Here is a 16,744-nt window from a genome sequence, read left to right as displayed (position 1 = left end):
AACTCTCGGAGGACGACAGCCAACTCTCCTCAATCCCACCGACCCCATACAGCAGCACCCGAGCGCGCCCCCGCTCGCCGGCTCTGCCCTCCGCCCCTCTGGAACGCGGCGAGGGCGCACGCGCACCTTCCAGAGGAGCGCGCGCGCCCGCGAGCTCCCCGCAGCCCCGTGCTCATCCGGGTCTCAGCAAGCCTCAGCCAATGGTGGCCTTTCACGGCCCCCGGAGGCGGGGTCGAGCCTCCCGTCACATGGGGCCTGTGGCGGCCTCGGGAGCTTCCAGAAGGCTGTAAACCACTCGGTCTGGGGACCGGGTGCAGGGGCTGGGAGCCCGTGGTTTGGTTTAGGGGTGACAGCTTTGGGGTCGAGGGACCGCTGCCACTCCGGGAGCGTCTCAAGTGCGAGCCGACTCCCCAGCCAGCCCTAGTGTAGTAAACACACTTCAGAAACGTGAGGTGCCGGTGCTCACGTGGGGAACGCACCCTCCAATGAGAAGCCGGGGGGCCGGGCCGGGGCCGCTGACGCGGCGCGGTGGTGGCGGAGTCACCCGGGCAGCCTCGGGACCGGTCACCGGCCGGCAGCCGTCCAGCGGCCTCGACCCCCGCCTTCGCCCTCCGTCATCGGCCCTCACCCTCACTCGCTCGCTCGCTCTCTCTGGGGCCGACAGGCCGCGTCACCGACAGGGGCTGAGTCCCCCTTCTCGTGCTTCTCGGTGACTCACCTCAGGCGGGTCGTTTTCCCTCCCGAGCGGCCGCCTCGGCGGGGCGAGGTTTCCGTGACGAACCTCCTGGGGCTGTCGTGGGGGCCGGCTCGGGCCGTGGTGGCGGCTGGAGCTTCTGGAATTTTCTCACGCTGCGGGGGGTCCGAGGCCCACGAAGTTATGCGTGTCCTCCGGGTGCTTGCAGCGGACGCCGGCTCCTAAAAGGGCGTCACACCCAGGCTCCGCCGACCGGGCAACCTCCATTGATCGATCGTCCTGCTGCGCCTCCAGCGCCCTCTCCCTCTCGGGTCCCCTCCTCGGACTCCTGTCCCCCCTCTTGCCGCCCGGTCCCCACCCCTCGTGTGCGGCGGTTCTCCCTTAGAAGCGAAGGTGTCGGTTATGAACCGGACTCCCTTCCCTTGAATTGCTGGGTGGAGGAAGTCGGCGGCCGCGCGCCGCCCTCCGGGCCCGGGCATGGGGGTGAACGCCGTGCACTGGTTCCGCAAGGGGCTCCGGCTGCACGACAACCCCGCCCTGAAGGAGTGCATTCAGGGCGCCGACACCATCCGCTGCGTCTACATCCTCGACCCCTGGTTCGCCGGCTCCTCCAACGTGGGCATCAACAGGTGGAGGTGAGTGGGCGGCCCGCGGGCAGTGGGTTCCGGTGTTCGATGAATTAGGTGCGATCGGCCGAATCTGAGAATTGAGACCAGCGAGCGCGTTGCTTGTGCCGGTCCAGAGCAGTAAGGATGCTCTAGGTCTTAAACAGTACGAACTTGGTCGTCCTCCAGTCAGAGGGGTGCCGATGAACGGGAGCACCTGGGCCCTCGTTGTTCGCCTAGGTGGCTGTCTGCCCTCCTGGAGCTCTGCGCCTGCATTTTGGGGAGGAATTGGTGGCGGAGTTACAGAAACGCCCTCTCGCTTCTTTAGTGTGGCCTGTGGATGGAGTCGCTAGCCTTTTTGTGGCCCTCGAAAGGCTAGCGCCCATGAACGTTTACGCTTGTGTGTGCCTAGGTGACTCGTAGTAAGCAGAAAAAAAAAATCATTCATTCAGTATCGGCCCCGAATGCAGTTTTCTTCCACCTTGAGGTTACTGCGGGAAAAGCAACGGAAAGAAATGTCTGGTTTCTCTTAGCGCTTCCTCTCAACTCCTCCTTGTGGTGGACAAGACAAAGTACAGCTTCTCTTTCTAGGCAGAGTACAGTCCTTCTAGGATTAGTGCGCGGAAAGCCATCCTGGGTCGATTTAGAACCCCTTGGTAGAGCAGGCTGGGGCCGGTCCTTGGACCCTTTGGGAAGAGTGAAAGCTTTCGGTGCGGGGACGGACTGGGGGGGCCTGGCACCTGCAGGACCCCTAAGCGAAGCCGGCGGAACGTCCTGTCCTCCTCAGAAGCGGAGGGAGGCAAAATAGAGAGAATTTTCGGGGCTGTGGAGCAAAACAGAACAGAGAAGTGAACGGGGGTGTGGTAGGATGTTCACCTAGGGGAAAGCACAGGGAGGGGACGGGCTGGCAGGAAGAGCTGCGTGGGGCACAGGTGTGACGAGCCGGGAGGGTGCTTGGCCTTCGGGAGGGACTGCAGAGCAGGAATGAACGGAGCACACGGAGGCCAGGGTCGTAGGGATGAGGTCAGGGTTGCCATAGAGGCCAGACGGAGGGGAGCTCTGCAAGCAGTTACCAAGTTGTGAGCTTTTACTCAGCGAGGTGGGAATAGAATAATTACAGGGTCATAACAGACGTGATGTGATCTGATTAAAAAAAATTTTTTTTGGTTGTGGCTCTGAGAATAAACAGTTGGCGGAGTGGAGATAGATAAGAATTGAACGGATGAGTTAGAAGGCTATTGCATTTATCAAGGCCAGTAATGACAGTGGCTTCGTAACAGTGTTTTGCTTACTTCAAAGTACTGTTGATAGGATGAATAAGATGAAGACTGAAAATGTCAAGTTGGATTTAGGAGTGGGCATTGGCCCAGGGGTTATGACACCCACCTCCCGTGCTGGAGTTACTGGGTTGAAGTCCTGGCTCTGTTCTCAATTTCTTCTTTCTTTTGAGATTTATTTATTTATTTGAAACAAAAGTTGGAGGAGGAGAGAGAGGGATAGACGGGCATCCATCTATTGTTCCATTCCTCAAATAACCTAAAAAACCAGGGCTGGGCCAGACCAAAGGCAGGAGTCAGTGGCTTTGTTCTGGTGTGCCACATGGGAGCAGGGGTCCCAGGCACTGGGTTGTATTCTACTACTTTCCCAGGCACATTAACAGGAAGTTGACTTTGGAAATGGAGCGGCTGTGACTGGAATTAGGGCACTTATAGGATACCAATGTTGAGGGTGATGGTTTAACCTACACTGCCATAATGCTGGCTCCTGGCCCTAGTTTCAGCTTCCTGTTAGTGCAGGAAGTACCTGGGAGGCAGCAGATGATGACCTAAATAGTTGGTCCCTGCCCCCAACGTGGGAGCCCTGGATCAGGTTCCTTGCTTTTGTCTGGCCCAGCCAGAGCAGTTGTTTGAGAAGTGAACCAGTGGATAGGAGTTCTCTGTGTATGTCCCTCTGCCTTTCAAATGTAAATAAATAAATATATAAATAAATAAATAAAGTTTCTCAAAATACTGAATTCAATATAATTCATAATATTACCAATAATCATATCAGAGGCAAGAGTTGTAATCAATACTCGGAGTACCGGGCTGGCATTGTGGTGCAGAGGGTTAAGGCACTTTCCTGGGATACCTAATCCCATTTCAGAACGCTGGTTCATGATCCAGCTGCTCCTGCATCTCACATGGGAAACACGGACAGAGTTCCTTGCTCCTGGCTTTGGCCTAGTCCAGCCTCAAGTGCTGTGGCCGTTTGATGAGTGAACCAGGAGGTGAAAGATCTCTTCCTTTCCCTTTCTGTAACTCTGCCTCTCAAAGAAATAAATCCTAAGGAGAGGAAAAAATGACTCATAGTACCCAAATTTTTCTTATAATAGTAGTTTGGTGAATGAGTAGTGTCTTGGAGTCAATAATTTCATGTTTAAGTGACCTTATTAATTTCCTCATTCAGCATTCTAATCTCAGATTATTTGGCTTGGCCTTGAAGATCTACCTCGAGCCAATGTATCTTATCTCCTACTATTTATAATGTGGCCTCAATTCTAGGGGAAATATCCTCTTAATTTTCTGTATCAGAGGAATAGATATTGCTGCCTCAATTCAAATGTGTGCTCCATTTCAAAGACTTTGCTTTTTTTTTTTTTTTTGGACTACACCTTTATCTTTTCTCTTTGTCAATTTTTAGGTTCCTCCAATCAACCTTTAGACAAGCTTAAAATCAGCCTTTGTAAACAAAAGCTCCAAATCGAAGGAAAAATGCTTTTCTTGTCTACCCTCTCTTAAGACTAGTATTTCTCAGTTCTTTTATAGCCAGGCTTTTTTTTTTTTTAAATCACTGTTTGAGAAGCTGAGACAGAAAGCTTCCATCTGTTGGTTCACTCTCTAAACACCAACAGTGAAGCTGGGAATTTAATAAAGGACTCGCAGGTGAGTGAAGCCTTGAGCCACTCTCGGCTACCTCCCTGGGAATGCAGTAGCGGGAAACTGAAGTTGGAAGCGTTGCTGGTTCCTAAATGTAGCCCCTAGGACATGGGATGTGGACATTCCCAGTGGGTCCCAATGTCTGTGGCAGTCACCCTTGCCTAGATTATTTTACTAATTTACAAATCATTGTCTCCCTTGACCTTCTATAATTCTTTTTTGCACAGTACCCAAGGTTATATTTTAGTTTTTGTAGATTCAGTCATGCCATTTATGCTTTAAAATCCTTCAGTGAGATTTCTTTACCCATAGGTTTACTTTGAGAAAGCCAGAGCATCTGTGAGAATCTCCATAATCAGGCTGTCTGCTTGTTTCTCCAATTTTAGGCTGTTCCATTGACACATTTGAGCTCAGCCTTGAAATATGAAGTGCATCTTAATAACCAAAGAATGAAGGAAAGGAAATTTCTGGCAGAGGAAAAAGCATTCCAAATTGCATAGCGGAACAGCGTAGGGAAAGACACTGTATTCTGGTACTAGTGAGGAGGCAGGTGTAGCTGAATAATGAGTGAAAAGAGGAGATGTTCTCTTTTAATTGCTGATTGGTTGCCCGAGTTAAACAGGCTTTCACAGAGGAGAGTTTATTGGCAGATGTAGTGGGACAGACTAAGGGAAACTGACTTCAAACTGGATCAAATTCCTTTCTCTCGCTCTCTCTCTCTTAGAGGTTAGTTACTGTTGTGCTTTAATTTTAAGTTTTTTTAGAGGCCAAGAGTGAGTGAGACAGAGTGGTCTCATCTGCTGGTTTGTTCTCCAAATGCCCTCAATGATTTGGGCTTGGCCAAGTGGGAGCTGGGAGCCAGGAACTCAGTCCAAGTCTTACACATGGGTGGCAGGAACCTGTTTACTTCACTGATCATTACTTTGTCACACAATCTGCCTTAGTAAAAAGCTGGATTCAGGAGCTAGGGCTGGGTAACAGATCTGATATTCTTAACTGCTAGGCTGAAATCCATTAAGTTTCTTGGCTTCTCTGAACTTTTTAAAATTCTTTCATAGCTTCTTAAACTGGCTGTCCTCTGGTGGTAAAATACAGCAATGACAGTAGCGGTCAGAGCATGTGAAAGCTTATGCATCTAGCTCGGCAAGTCTTACAACATTGCTGGTTCAGCTAGGATCATTACATGATTGTAGGGAGATGGAAACAGAGCAAGAGGGAACTTTCATCTGCTCATTTACACACCCAAATGGCCACAACAGCCAACTCTGCCAGACCAAAGTCAGGAGCTCAGAGCTTCCTCCAGGCCTCCCATGTAAGAGCAGAGTCCCAAACACTTGAGACATCCTGTACTGCTTTCCTAAGCGTATTAGCAAGGAGCTGCATCAGAAGTGAGCTGCTGAGTTTAGAACTGGTGTCTAGGGGGCCTGGCACAGTGGCCTAGTGGCTGAAGTCCTTTTCTTGAACGCACCTGGTTCTAATCCCAGCAGTTCCACTTCCCATCCAGCTCCCTGTTTGTAGTCTGGGAAAGCAGTCGAGAATGGCCCAAAGCATTTTGACCCTGCCCCCACATGAGGGACCTGGAGAAAGTTCCTGGCTCCTGGCTTCTGGCTTTGGATCGGTGCAGCACCAGCTGTTGTGGCTCACTTGGGGAGTGAATCATCGGATGGAAAAATCTTCCTCTCTGTCTCTCCTCCTCTCTGTATGTATTGCTAAAGTTGTATGGTACACTCTTTTATTTTCAAGATTTATTTATCTTTATTGGAAAGTCAGATTTACAGGGAGGAGAGAAAGAGAGAAAGATATTCCACCTGCTGGTTCACTCCCCAAATAGCCTCAATGACTGGAGCTGAGCTGATTCAAAGCCAGGAGCCAGGAGCTTCTTCCAAGTCTCCCAAGACTTTGGGACATCTTTTACTGCTTTCCTAGGCCATAAGCAGGTAGCTGAATGGATAGTGGAGCAGCCAGGATATGAGCCAGTGCCCACAAAGGATACCACACTTGGAGGTGGAGGATTAACCTTTTGAACCGTTGTGCTGGCTCATTCTTTTATTTTAATAATCACCAATATTGCTGTTACAGTCCCTTTCTCATATTACTAATAAGTGCCAGATGTTTTTGTGTTTTACTGAAGTTTTTTCTAAGCATTGATCTTGTAGAAGAGATAAGTAATACTATTAAAGAGTTACCTTTGCAAAGTTAGGTTCTATAAAAGTTTTAAGGAACATATAACAAGTACTGTAGAAATTGTTCTAGGACATAGTAAAAGAAGAGGAAGCTATATATAGTTTTCTCAAGTCAATATATAATTATTTTAAAATTATGTTCATATTGATAATACAAGAATTATTCAATTGATCAAAGAAAAATCATGTATCCATTGATGCTGCAAAGACTTTTGATAAAGTTCAGTAGCCATTCTTAATGAAAGGTAGTACTCAAGCAGAAATAGGAGACTACCTCATTAATATAGTTATATAAAATTAACTCACAAGTCAGTCTCCTGCCTAATGGGTACATTTTAGAAGATGTTTTGCAGTCTGGAACAAGATAAAAAGGTTGTCACTATTACTGTCATTGTGCCTGAGGTAATAACTAATGCATTATAAGAAGCGTAAAAATGGAATGGAAAAGTAACATTATGACTATTTTTAGGTAAAAAGATTCTGTACCTGAAATGCCTAGAAAAAATAGTATTTCTTCAGAAAAATTTGTACTTTGTGGTGGCATTAAGTCACTATACCATTAAGGCATTTTAAATTTGTGGTTTGAGTTTTCTGGCACCTTGATAATTTGAATTTAGCTGCAAATCTAACCAAAGGACTGAACAGTGCTTAATAACCTGTATGAAGGTAGTTTTTAAAGATTCATGCAACAATGGGAACTAAAAAAAAGTTTATTTTGGTATAAAAATTTCAAATTCATGCATGGATTTTTATAATAACTTTTTTTTTTAACTTTTTGAAGATCACAGATAGAATCAAGCTTTTGTCCTTAGGCTATCTTTTGGTCCCAGACTCTGAACAGTGTATTAATTGTTTATTTGAAAGGCAGAGAAGGTGGGAGGTGGGTGAAGGATAGATACCTTTCATATACTGGTTTACTCCTCAAGTGGCAGCAACTGGGGCTGGGCCAGGCTGAAGCCAGGAGCCAGGAGCCAGGTACTCCGCCTCGGTTTCCCATGTGGCTGACAGGGACTCGGGTACTTGAGTCATCATCCCCTGTTTGCCACACACACATTAGCGGGAAGTTGAATTGACAGTGGAGCATTCAGGACTCAGATCAGCATACCAAGATGGGAGGTGCTTTCCACTGTGCCCCAGCAGCTGCCCTGGGTAGTGGCTGTGCTCCTCATCAGTGGTTTTGATGGCCACACAGTGCAAGGAGACAGAAGTCAAAGCTTAGGATCAGCTGAAGACAGAAATACAGAAAAACTGCTACTACCTGGAATATTTCCTGTTTTCCAGTTATGTCAATGCTATTCCTGTGTTTTCTAACAAGTTTGAATTCATTTTTGGTCTTTGGTCTCAATTATTATCAAAAGGATGGTGAAATACTCCATTTAATCATAAAGTTTTGTCTCTATTTGAAGTTTAAAAACAATTTTTTTTAGAGATTTATTTATTTTTTATTACAAAGTCAGATATACAGAGAGGAGGAGAGACAGAGAGGAAGATCTTCCATCTGATGATTCACTCCCCAAGTGAGCTGCAACAGCTGGTGCTGTGCCGATCTGGAGCCGGGAACCAGGAACTTCTTCCGGGTCTTCCATGCGGGTGCAGGGTCCCAAACCTTTGGGCCGTCCTCAAATGCTTTCCCAGGCCACAGGCAGGGAGCTGGATGGGAAGTAGAGCTGCGGGGATTAGAACCGGCGCCCTTATGGGATCCCGGCACGTTCAAGGCAAGAACTTAGCTGGTAGGCCACGACGCTGGGCTCCTTGAAGTTAAAAATTGTAAGTGTTTATGTGGTTTTTTGTTTTGTTTTGTTTTGTTTTTTTGAGAGAGAGATGTGTGTATGTATGCATCTGTATGTGTGCATGCTGGGAGCTCCCAGATGTCCATTCCATCTGGGGCTGAGTGGGTCAAAGCTGGGAGCCACATGAGTTGCAGGAACCCAACAGTTTGTAATCACACTGGCTCCAGATCTGAATGTCTGAGTTAACAGAAAGCTGAAAGAAGGAGCTAGAGCAGGTATCAAAGTGGGACATGGGACAGCTTAACTGCTAGACCAAGCACCCACTATGCGAAATTTTTTGGTTTTCATTTGGAACCTTTGCTTTAGATAATGTCTTGTAAACAGCATATATTTGGTTTTGTGGGTTGCAATCAGATTGTTGGGGTTTTTTTAGGGGGGCGGCAGACTAATTGGTCTGATAGGTTTTTATTCCTTTGTGATTTTTTGAAGATTTATTTATTTATTTATATTTTGGGAAGGCAGATTTACAGAAACAAGGAGAGACCAAGTTTTTCCATCTCCAAGTAGCCACAATGGCTGAAGCTGAGCCAATTTGAAGCCAGGAGCCAGGAACTTTTTCTGAGTCTCTCACATGGGCCCAGGGTCACAAAGCTTTGGGCTACCTTCACTGCTTTCCCAGGTCATAAGCAGGGAGCTAGATCAGAAGTGGAGCAGCCAGGACAAGAACTAGTGTCCATATGGGATGCTGGTGCTTGATGGTAGTGATTAATCTGTTGAGCCGCCAGTCCTTGTTTGTTTGTTTGTTTTTCAGTGATTCATGTATTTATTTGAAGGGCAGAGTTAGAGAGAACAGGCACTGTTCCAGTCAGCTGGTTCACTCACTAGATAGCCACTAAAGCTGGCGCTGGGCTGGTCCAAAACCAGGAGCCAGAAGCTAGGAGCTTCTTCCTGGTCTCCCATGTAGGTGCTGAACCCCAGGTACTTAAGCTGTCTTCTGTTGCTTTATCAGGCACAATAGTAGAGAGCTAGATGGGAAATGGAGCAGCTACGTGCTTTTTTTTTTTAAGATTTGTTTTATTTTTATTGGAAAGCCAGATATACAGAGAGAAGGAGAGATAGAGAGAAAGATCTTCCATCCAGTGATTCACTCTCCAACTGAGCGCAACGGCCAGGGCTATGCCGATCCGAAGCCAGGAGCCAGGAACTTCCTCCAGGTTTCCCACATGGGTGCAGGGTCCCAAGGCCCTGGGCCATCCTCGACTGCTTTCCCAGGCCACAAGCAGGGAGCTGGATGGGAAGTGGAGCTGCCGGGATTAGAACCAGTGCCCTTATGGGATCCCGGCGCATTCAAAGCGAGGACTTTAGCCGGTAGGCCACTGCGCCATGCCCACAGCTACACTCTTGACTGGCACCCATATGGGACTCCAGAGTCACAGATGGTGCATTATCCACTACTCCATAACACTGAACTCTATTTGAAAGGTCTCTCATCCTCTGGTTCACTTGCTCAAAGCCAGCAATAGCCAAGGTTGGGCTAGGCTGAAGCCAGGACTCTAGGACTCGATCTGGGTCTCCCATGTGGGTGGTAGTAACCCAAGTACTTAAGAACCTGTGGCTTCCGAGGGTGCTCATTTGCAGGAAGTTGAAATGGGGAGAAGAACCAGGCTGTGAAAGCAGGCACTCTTCATATGAAATGTGGGTATCACATGTGGCTGCTTAACTCACTGCACCAAACACCTACCCAGCTTTAGTTTTTGAATTGGAGCATTTCTTTAGCCTATTTACATTCATTCTAATTACCAGAGAATTTGGCTTTTTACCTGCCATCTTATTTTGTGTTTCATTTGTGTTCTTTCCCTTCTATTTCTTTATCTTCTTGTAAATTCTATTAATGTGAATTTCAACCCCAGCTGGCTTGGAGTTACACATTATTTTAACTGCTCTTTCAGTGTTTACTCTCGAAATTCTCAGAGGCACATTGATCAATGTCTTACGTTAATCAACAATTTGTCCTTTTATTGGGGCAGTGATTTTTGTCCCAGGCTGATAATGTGGTATGGGTAAGGTGCTGCTTGCGACACCAGTATCCCATCCTGGAGTGACAGGTTTAGTCCTGGCTGTGCTTTTTCCAATTCTGCTCCCTGCCAATTTGCCTAGGAAGGCCCCTGTCACCCCTGTGGGAGACTTGGACAGAATTCCAGGCTCCTACCTTCAACCTCAACCAGTCCCATCCATGGTCATCATTTGGGAGGAGGGGAGGGTAATCAGAAGGTGGAAGATTTCTCTCTCCTGCCCTTTTCTTTCTGCACTTGGGCTGTGAGATAAATAAATCTTTTAACAAGACTATTTTGTCCTTTTTTTTTTGGTCCCTTAAAACTCTTCAATTAACCTGTTTCTGACTTACATAGTCTGATTCTTGTCAATTTTTGTTGAAGAAATGACGATACAGTATCTGTTGTTTTATAAGGCCAGTGTTTATTTACCTACATATGACTACTTTCTGTTTTCTTTATTACTCCTTGAGTCAAGCCATTACCTAGTATTGTTTCCTTTTAGGTTCTTTTGTTTTGCTTTAGGATTTATTTAAGATTTACTTATTTGAAAAATGGAGAAAGAGAAGTGAAGGTCCGGGAGGCACAGGGAGAGTTCCTCCGTTCCTTGGTTCACTCCCCAAATCACTGCAACAGCTAAATCTAAGCCAGGAGCTCCATCCTGGTTTTACACATGGGTTGGTTGCAGGGGCTCAAGTCTTTAGACCACCTTCTGCTGCCTTCCCAAGCCAGGCACATTAGTAGGAACCTGAATTGGAGGCAGAGTGGCAGGGGTTTATTGGTTTTCTGCTTCTTCCCCATCAGTCTATTGTACCCCTTGGACACAATCCAAAATGTAAAATCAACCCAAAATGTATTACATCTCGGAATAAAAGGAAAAGTCTTGCCAGAATTAGCAAGGTATCATGTGAACTGGAATTTAATATCTTCCTAATCTAACCTCACAAAACCTGCTTTTCATTCTCAAAATTGCAGCCTACTGGATCTTTAAATATTTTAAAATTCATTTGCTGTTCATGTGAACATAATGTTTTTTCCACCAGCATAATTACTCCATCATTTTTCTTCAGGTTTCCTCACAAATATTCTTTTATCATTCAGGATTTCCTATGTTAACTTAAGCATCAGTCTCTACTTCTTTATTCTCCAAAAATCCTTTTTCCCAATCAGCAATAATTGTATCCTTTTTTAAAATGTTGGGGCAGACATTGTAGCATTGCGGGTTAAGCTACCACCTGCAATGCTAGCTTTCCATAGGTGTACTGTTTAACATCCCAGCTGCTCCAATTCCAGCCCAACTCTCTGCTCATGCTCCTGGGAAAGCAGTGGAAGGTGTCTCCAGTCTTTAGGTCCCTGCCATCCACATGGGAGTCCTGGAAGAAGTTCCTAGTTCGTGACTTTGGCCTGGCCCAGTCTCAGTTGTGACAGCCATTTGGGGTGTGAGCCAGTGGGTGAAAATTGATCTCCTTCTCGTTCTCTCTCTGCAGCTCTGCCTTTCAAGTAAATGTCTTTAAAAGGAGCATAATATTTCTAACATCTAATACAGTCACTAGTTTCTTATAAATATTTGTTGAAGAAATAATTGATTATATAACATTGTTTAAGAAACTGCCGTTGTGGAATGGAGCTGCTGTCGTTGTAGAAATAGCAAATCTAGCTGTGCTAAACCTGTGACCTGTTGCTTCTTGATTTATACCAGTGTCAACCTTATGAGGTTACAACTGGAGAAACTCTGGTAAACTTGGGATATTTGTTTATAGTTTACATCATAGAGCAAAATACTCAGAATAATTTTTAAACATTTTTTTTTAAAGATTTATTTTTATTATTTTTTCATTGGAAAGGCAGATATACAGAGAGGAGAGACAGAGAGGAAGATCTTCCGTCCGATGATTCACTCCCCAAGTGAGCTGCAACGGGCCGATACTATGCCGATCCGAAGCCAGGAGCCTCTTCCGGGTCTCCCACATGGGTGCAGGTTCCCAAAGCTTTGGGCCGTCCTCGACTGCTTTCCCAGGCCACAGGCAGGGAGCTGGAAGGGAAGCGGGGCTGCCGGGATTAGAACCGGCGCCCATATGGGATCCCGGGCGTGCAAGGCGAGGACCTTTAACCACTTGCGCCACCGCGCCGGGCCCATTTTTAAACATTTTTAAGTAAAATTTTTGGAGAGGGGAAGTTTCTGTTGACCTATCTACTAATTAGAAAACATGTTTACCTTGCTCTAAAATAGTTTGCTTTTTGCAGCTGTTTAACAGGCTTTGATTAAATTCCACATAACTCTCTTAAAACCTTTAAGTAGATCTTCTACCTGACTTTGTCTTCTTTTAGGGTCAAAAACAGCACTCTTTAAAAATAGAAAAACATTGGTTGGAAACCTTTGTTACAATTATCTCTGATTTTTAAAAATTTAGAAGGTATGAGTTATATAGATTAATAATACTGTAATTTAATTGCAGAAGATATATTTCCACTCTGTTGTTGTTACAGTGTGAAAAACTGTGAAGTAAAAGGTCCATATCAAACATCTTTGAAACTTTATGTAGATTTTTCAATAACAGTAGGACCAAAGTCCCAATGAAATTAGAAATAATTTATAATTTCATCCTAGAAATTAGTGCAAGCTTAAATGTGGCTTTTTATTTAAATAGCATGTTGAGTTAGTTAAGTACACTTCTGTTCTCATTTTTCTATATATAGAATATTTTTCATGCAATTTCATCTGTAATGTCTATATGGATAGGGAATATTTTTTATTTCCACTTGTATAAATATTTAGTAGCAATTTGTGGTCAAGGACAAGGCTAGAGCCTTCTTGCTTGTAGTTTTTCTCATTTTTTTTTTAAGATTTATTCTTATTACAAAGTCAAATATACAGAGAGGAGGAGAGAGAGAGAGGAAGATCTTCTATCCGATGATTCACTCCCCAAGCAAGCCGCAACAGCCGGTGCTGCGCCAATCTGAAGCCAGGAGCCAGGAACTTCTTCCAGGTCTCCCACGCGGGTGCAGGGTCCCAAGGCTTTGGGCCATCCTCGACTGCTTTCCCAGGCCACAGGCAGGGAGCTGGATGGGAAGTGGAGCTGCCGGGATTAGAACCGGTGCCCTTATGGGATCCTGGCACGTTCAAGGCGAGGACTTTAGCCACTAGGCCACGCAGCTGGGCTCCCTCTTTTTTTTTTTTTTTACTGGATGCCACATCACATTAATGGTCCTATTAGTTGAACATTTTTTCATTCCTCCATCTTTCTCTGTATTTTTATTTGAGATTCTGGTTTCAGTTGTTTTGGTCAAATACCTACAAGTAAGATTGCTAATCATGTGATAGTTAAGGTTTTGATCTTTTGGGAGTATTTCACTTCTCTTAGTATTGTGATCACATCACTTTTCATCTCCATCAATTGCTGGGGTTCCAGTTCCTCCACATCTTTGGCAATACCTGTTAACTTTCCTTTTCAAAAACAGGTGTCCTAGTAGGTATAAGGTAGTATCTCTGTGATTTTCACTTACATTTCTGTGATTATCTTTATATTTGAGGGAGACAAAGACTGCCATTCACTCTTTTATTCCCCGGATGCCTGCAGCAGCCAGGACTGGGCAATCCAAAGCTTGGAGCCCAGACTTCTGCATCTCATGGGTGACAGGCTCCAAGTTCTTGAGTTGTCATTTGCTGCTGCTAAGGAGGCATTAGCAGGAAGCTGAATTTGGAAATGGAGTAGGTGGTACTGGAAGCACCTAGATATGACAACCCACGGCACCACAATTCCTGCTCCTTTTACCCATTTTAAACTGAGTTATTAGTATTGTTATCTTGAGTTACAGTGGTTCTTTATATATCTTAGAAATTAATCCTTTATCAGCTAAATGGTCTGGAAATATTTTCTCCTAAACCATAAGTTGCTTTTTCACTGTGCTGATGATTTCCTTCGCAATGAAGAGATTTTTATTTGATGTCTCAATTGTTTATTTTTGCTTTTGTTGCTAGTGTCTTTGGTGGGTTTGAAATCATTAGCAAGCCAGTATCATTTATTTCCCCCCTAAGTCTTCTAGGAGCTTTACAGTTGCTGACGTTGTGTAAGTCTTTAATATACTTAATTTGTTTCTTCCCCATGTTGTAACGTAAGGGGCCAGTTTCGTTCTTTTGCCTGTGGATATTGACTTTATGATATCAATTGTCACATTTTCCTTTCCATATTGTATACTCTAGATCTCCCTGTTGTAGATCATTTGACCATATGTATGTGTGTGAATTTATTTCTTGATTTGCTATTCCGAACTATTAATTTATGTCTATACTAGTTTCTGTTTTTATTAGTCTACCTAAGTAATATAGTTTAAAATGAGGAAGAGTGGGGCCCAGCGCCGTGGCGTAGTGGTTAAGGTCCTCGCCTTGCATGCCCAGGATCCCATATGGGCGTCGGTTCTAATCCCTGCAGCCCCGCTTCCCTTCCAGCTCCCTGCTTATGGCCTGGGAAAGCAGTCGAGGACGGCCCAGTGCTTTGGGACCCTGCACCCGCGTGGGAGACCTGGAAGAGGCTCCTGGCTTCGGATCAGCATAGCATCGGCCGTTGCAGCTCACTTGGGGAGTGAATCATTGGACAGAAGACCTTCCTCTCTGTCTCTCCTCTCTGTCTATCCGCCTTTCCAATAAAAAAATAATAAAAATAAATCTTTAAAAAAATGAGGAAGAGTGATGGCTTCAGATTTTTAAAAATTGTTTTGACTGCTGGGGTAATTTGTGGTTCCATATGAATTTAAGAATTATTTTTATTTCTTTAAAAAATGTCATTGGTTCAGCAGTGTTGTGCAGGTTTTAAGCCACCACTTATAATGCCAGTATCCCATATTGGCAGTGGTTGGAGTCCTGGCTGCTGCTCTTCCAGTCCAGTTCCCTGTTAATGATAATATAAGGGAAGCAGAATATGGTTCAGTGTTTGGGCCCCTGTAACCATGTAGAAAATCCCCAGTGAAGCTCCTGGCTTTTGCCTAGCCCAGCCCTGTCTATTTTGGGCATCTGAGGAATGAGCCAGTGGACATTGGAGCTCTATCAGAAGTATGCAGTTGAATCATGTTAGGCTTGCTAGAAGTGTGTTCTGGATGGAAAGAGCATCCTGTGTAAATGCACTCAGGAACATTTCTGGCATGTCATATGCGAGACTGGAACGGAGTGAAAGAGGGTGGAGCAGCGGAGTCAAAGAAGTGATGGTTGCCTGGTTTCATCTTCAGGACCTAGGAGACCATTTTAAGGGTCGTCTTCCTTCCTTCCTTCCTTCCTTCCTTCCTTCCTTCCTTCCTTCCTTCCTTCCTTCGTCTTCCTTCCTTCGTCTTCCTTCCTTCCTTCCTTCCTTCCTTTCTTTTTTCCCTTCTTACCTTCCTTCCTGCCTTTCTCTCACCCTCCTTCCCTCTCTCCCTCTGTCCTTCCCTCCTCCTCCTCCTTCCTCTTCTCCTCCTTTTTCTCTTTCTCCTCCTCCTCCTTTTTCTGCTTAGAACAACTGGGGAGTCCTACATTACATTTGTTCCAAGACAGTAGTGAATAGTAGCCATATTCTGGTTGTATTATAAGACTACTGTTGTTAAGGTTTGCTACCCTGTCATAAGGGGCCTATGAAAGAAAGAGAGGTTAAGGATTGTTGCTAGTGTCCATGAATTACAATTCACTTTTCTGACCTGGACTTGAGATATTTCATATCTCAGCTTCCTTTGCAGTCTGGTGAAGCCATGTAACTTGCTCTGGTTAATGAATTGTGTGAGGAAATGCTTAACTGAAGCATTGTAAAGCCCTTGTTTGCTTTTCTAGTTTTTCCTCTGCTGAAGAAGGGAAATTATAGAACTACAAGATCAAATTAACTGGATGATTAAGTCACCATTTAGGTAACAGTTGCCTGGAGCTTCAGTGCCTTTGACACAAGGAAGATAAACAATTTTATCAGCCACCGATTTAGGGGTTTGTTACAGAAGTGTAAGTCTGTTCTGTTCTGACTAGATAGGTGAGAACTTGGCCTGAGTAACTTGGTATATTTGTTGAGTATATACATGTTAAGTGAGTTGTATCTAACTTAGTTTCTAAATGTTTTCTGCTGTTCTCATCTTTATCATAATTATCATCAGACTTACAAATTTCATTATATCAGACACTGACTTTTTAAAAAAAATTCTCAGGGACTCCCCAACATCTGACACATAATAATAAGTTTTGAGCACATTTTAATAGATTACATTGTTTGTCAGTTTTTGCAGTAATATCATGTACTAGGCCATCTATTAGAAAAAAGGGGGAATGGGAATGGGTATTTGGCATAATGGTAGGACACCTGCATTTCTTGTTGAGGACATATATTCTGGTTCCAGTTCTGTCCCTGCTTCCTGCTGGATGACATGCGGGGAGGCGGCAGGTGATGACTGACGTAACTGAGCTCCTGCCCCCAAGATGGCACACCCGCCCCTAGTTCCTGATTGTTGGCTTTGTCCTAGCACAGCTGTGGTTGTTGCAGGTAACTGGGGAGTGAACTAGTAGATGAGAGGTTTCTCTGTTTCTGTCTCTCTCATTTAAATAAGCAAATTCTTTTTTG

At 45.0% G+C, this 16,744-nt stretch overlaps 1 protein-coding gene across 1 annotated transcript in view; it reads left to right on the top strand.

Annotated features, from left to right (window-relative positions):
• Positions 1-518: 518 nt before the first annotated feature.
• The window catches only part of CRY1 (cryptochrome circadian regulator 1), a 59,718-nt gene continuing 43,492 nt past the window's right edge, over positions 519-16,744 (top strand). The window contains exon 1 of the mRNA XM_040985014.1: positions 519-1,329. Coding sequence (XP_040840948.1) covers positions 1,172-1,329 — 158 coding nt within the window. The 5' untranslated portion in view covers positions 519-1,171. The remainder of the gene's footprint in view (positions 1,330-16,744) is intronic.

This window comes from Ochotona curzoniae, unplaced genomic scaffold (assembly GCF_017591425.1).
Source record: "Ochotona curzoniae isolate NIBS_2020 unplaced genomic scaffold, NIBS_Ocur_1.0 contig_1014, whole genome shotgun sequence".
Taxonomy (NCBI): domain Eukaryota; kingdom Metazoa; phylum Chordata; class Mammalia; order Lagomorpha; family Ochotonidae; genus Ochotona; species Ochotona curzoniae.
The sequence above is the reverse complement of the archived record's forward strand: the minus strand, read 5'-3'. Positions and strand labels throughout refer to the sequence as shown.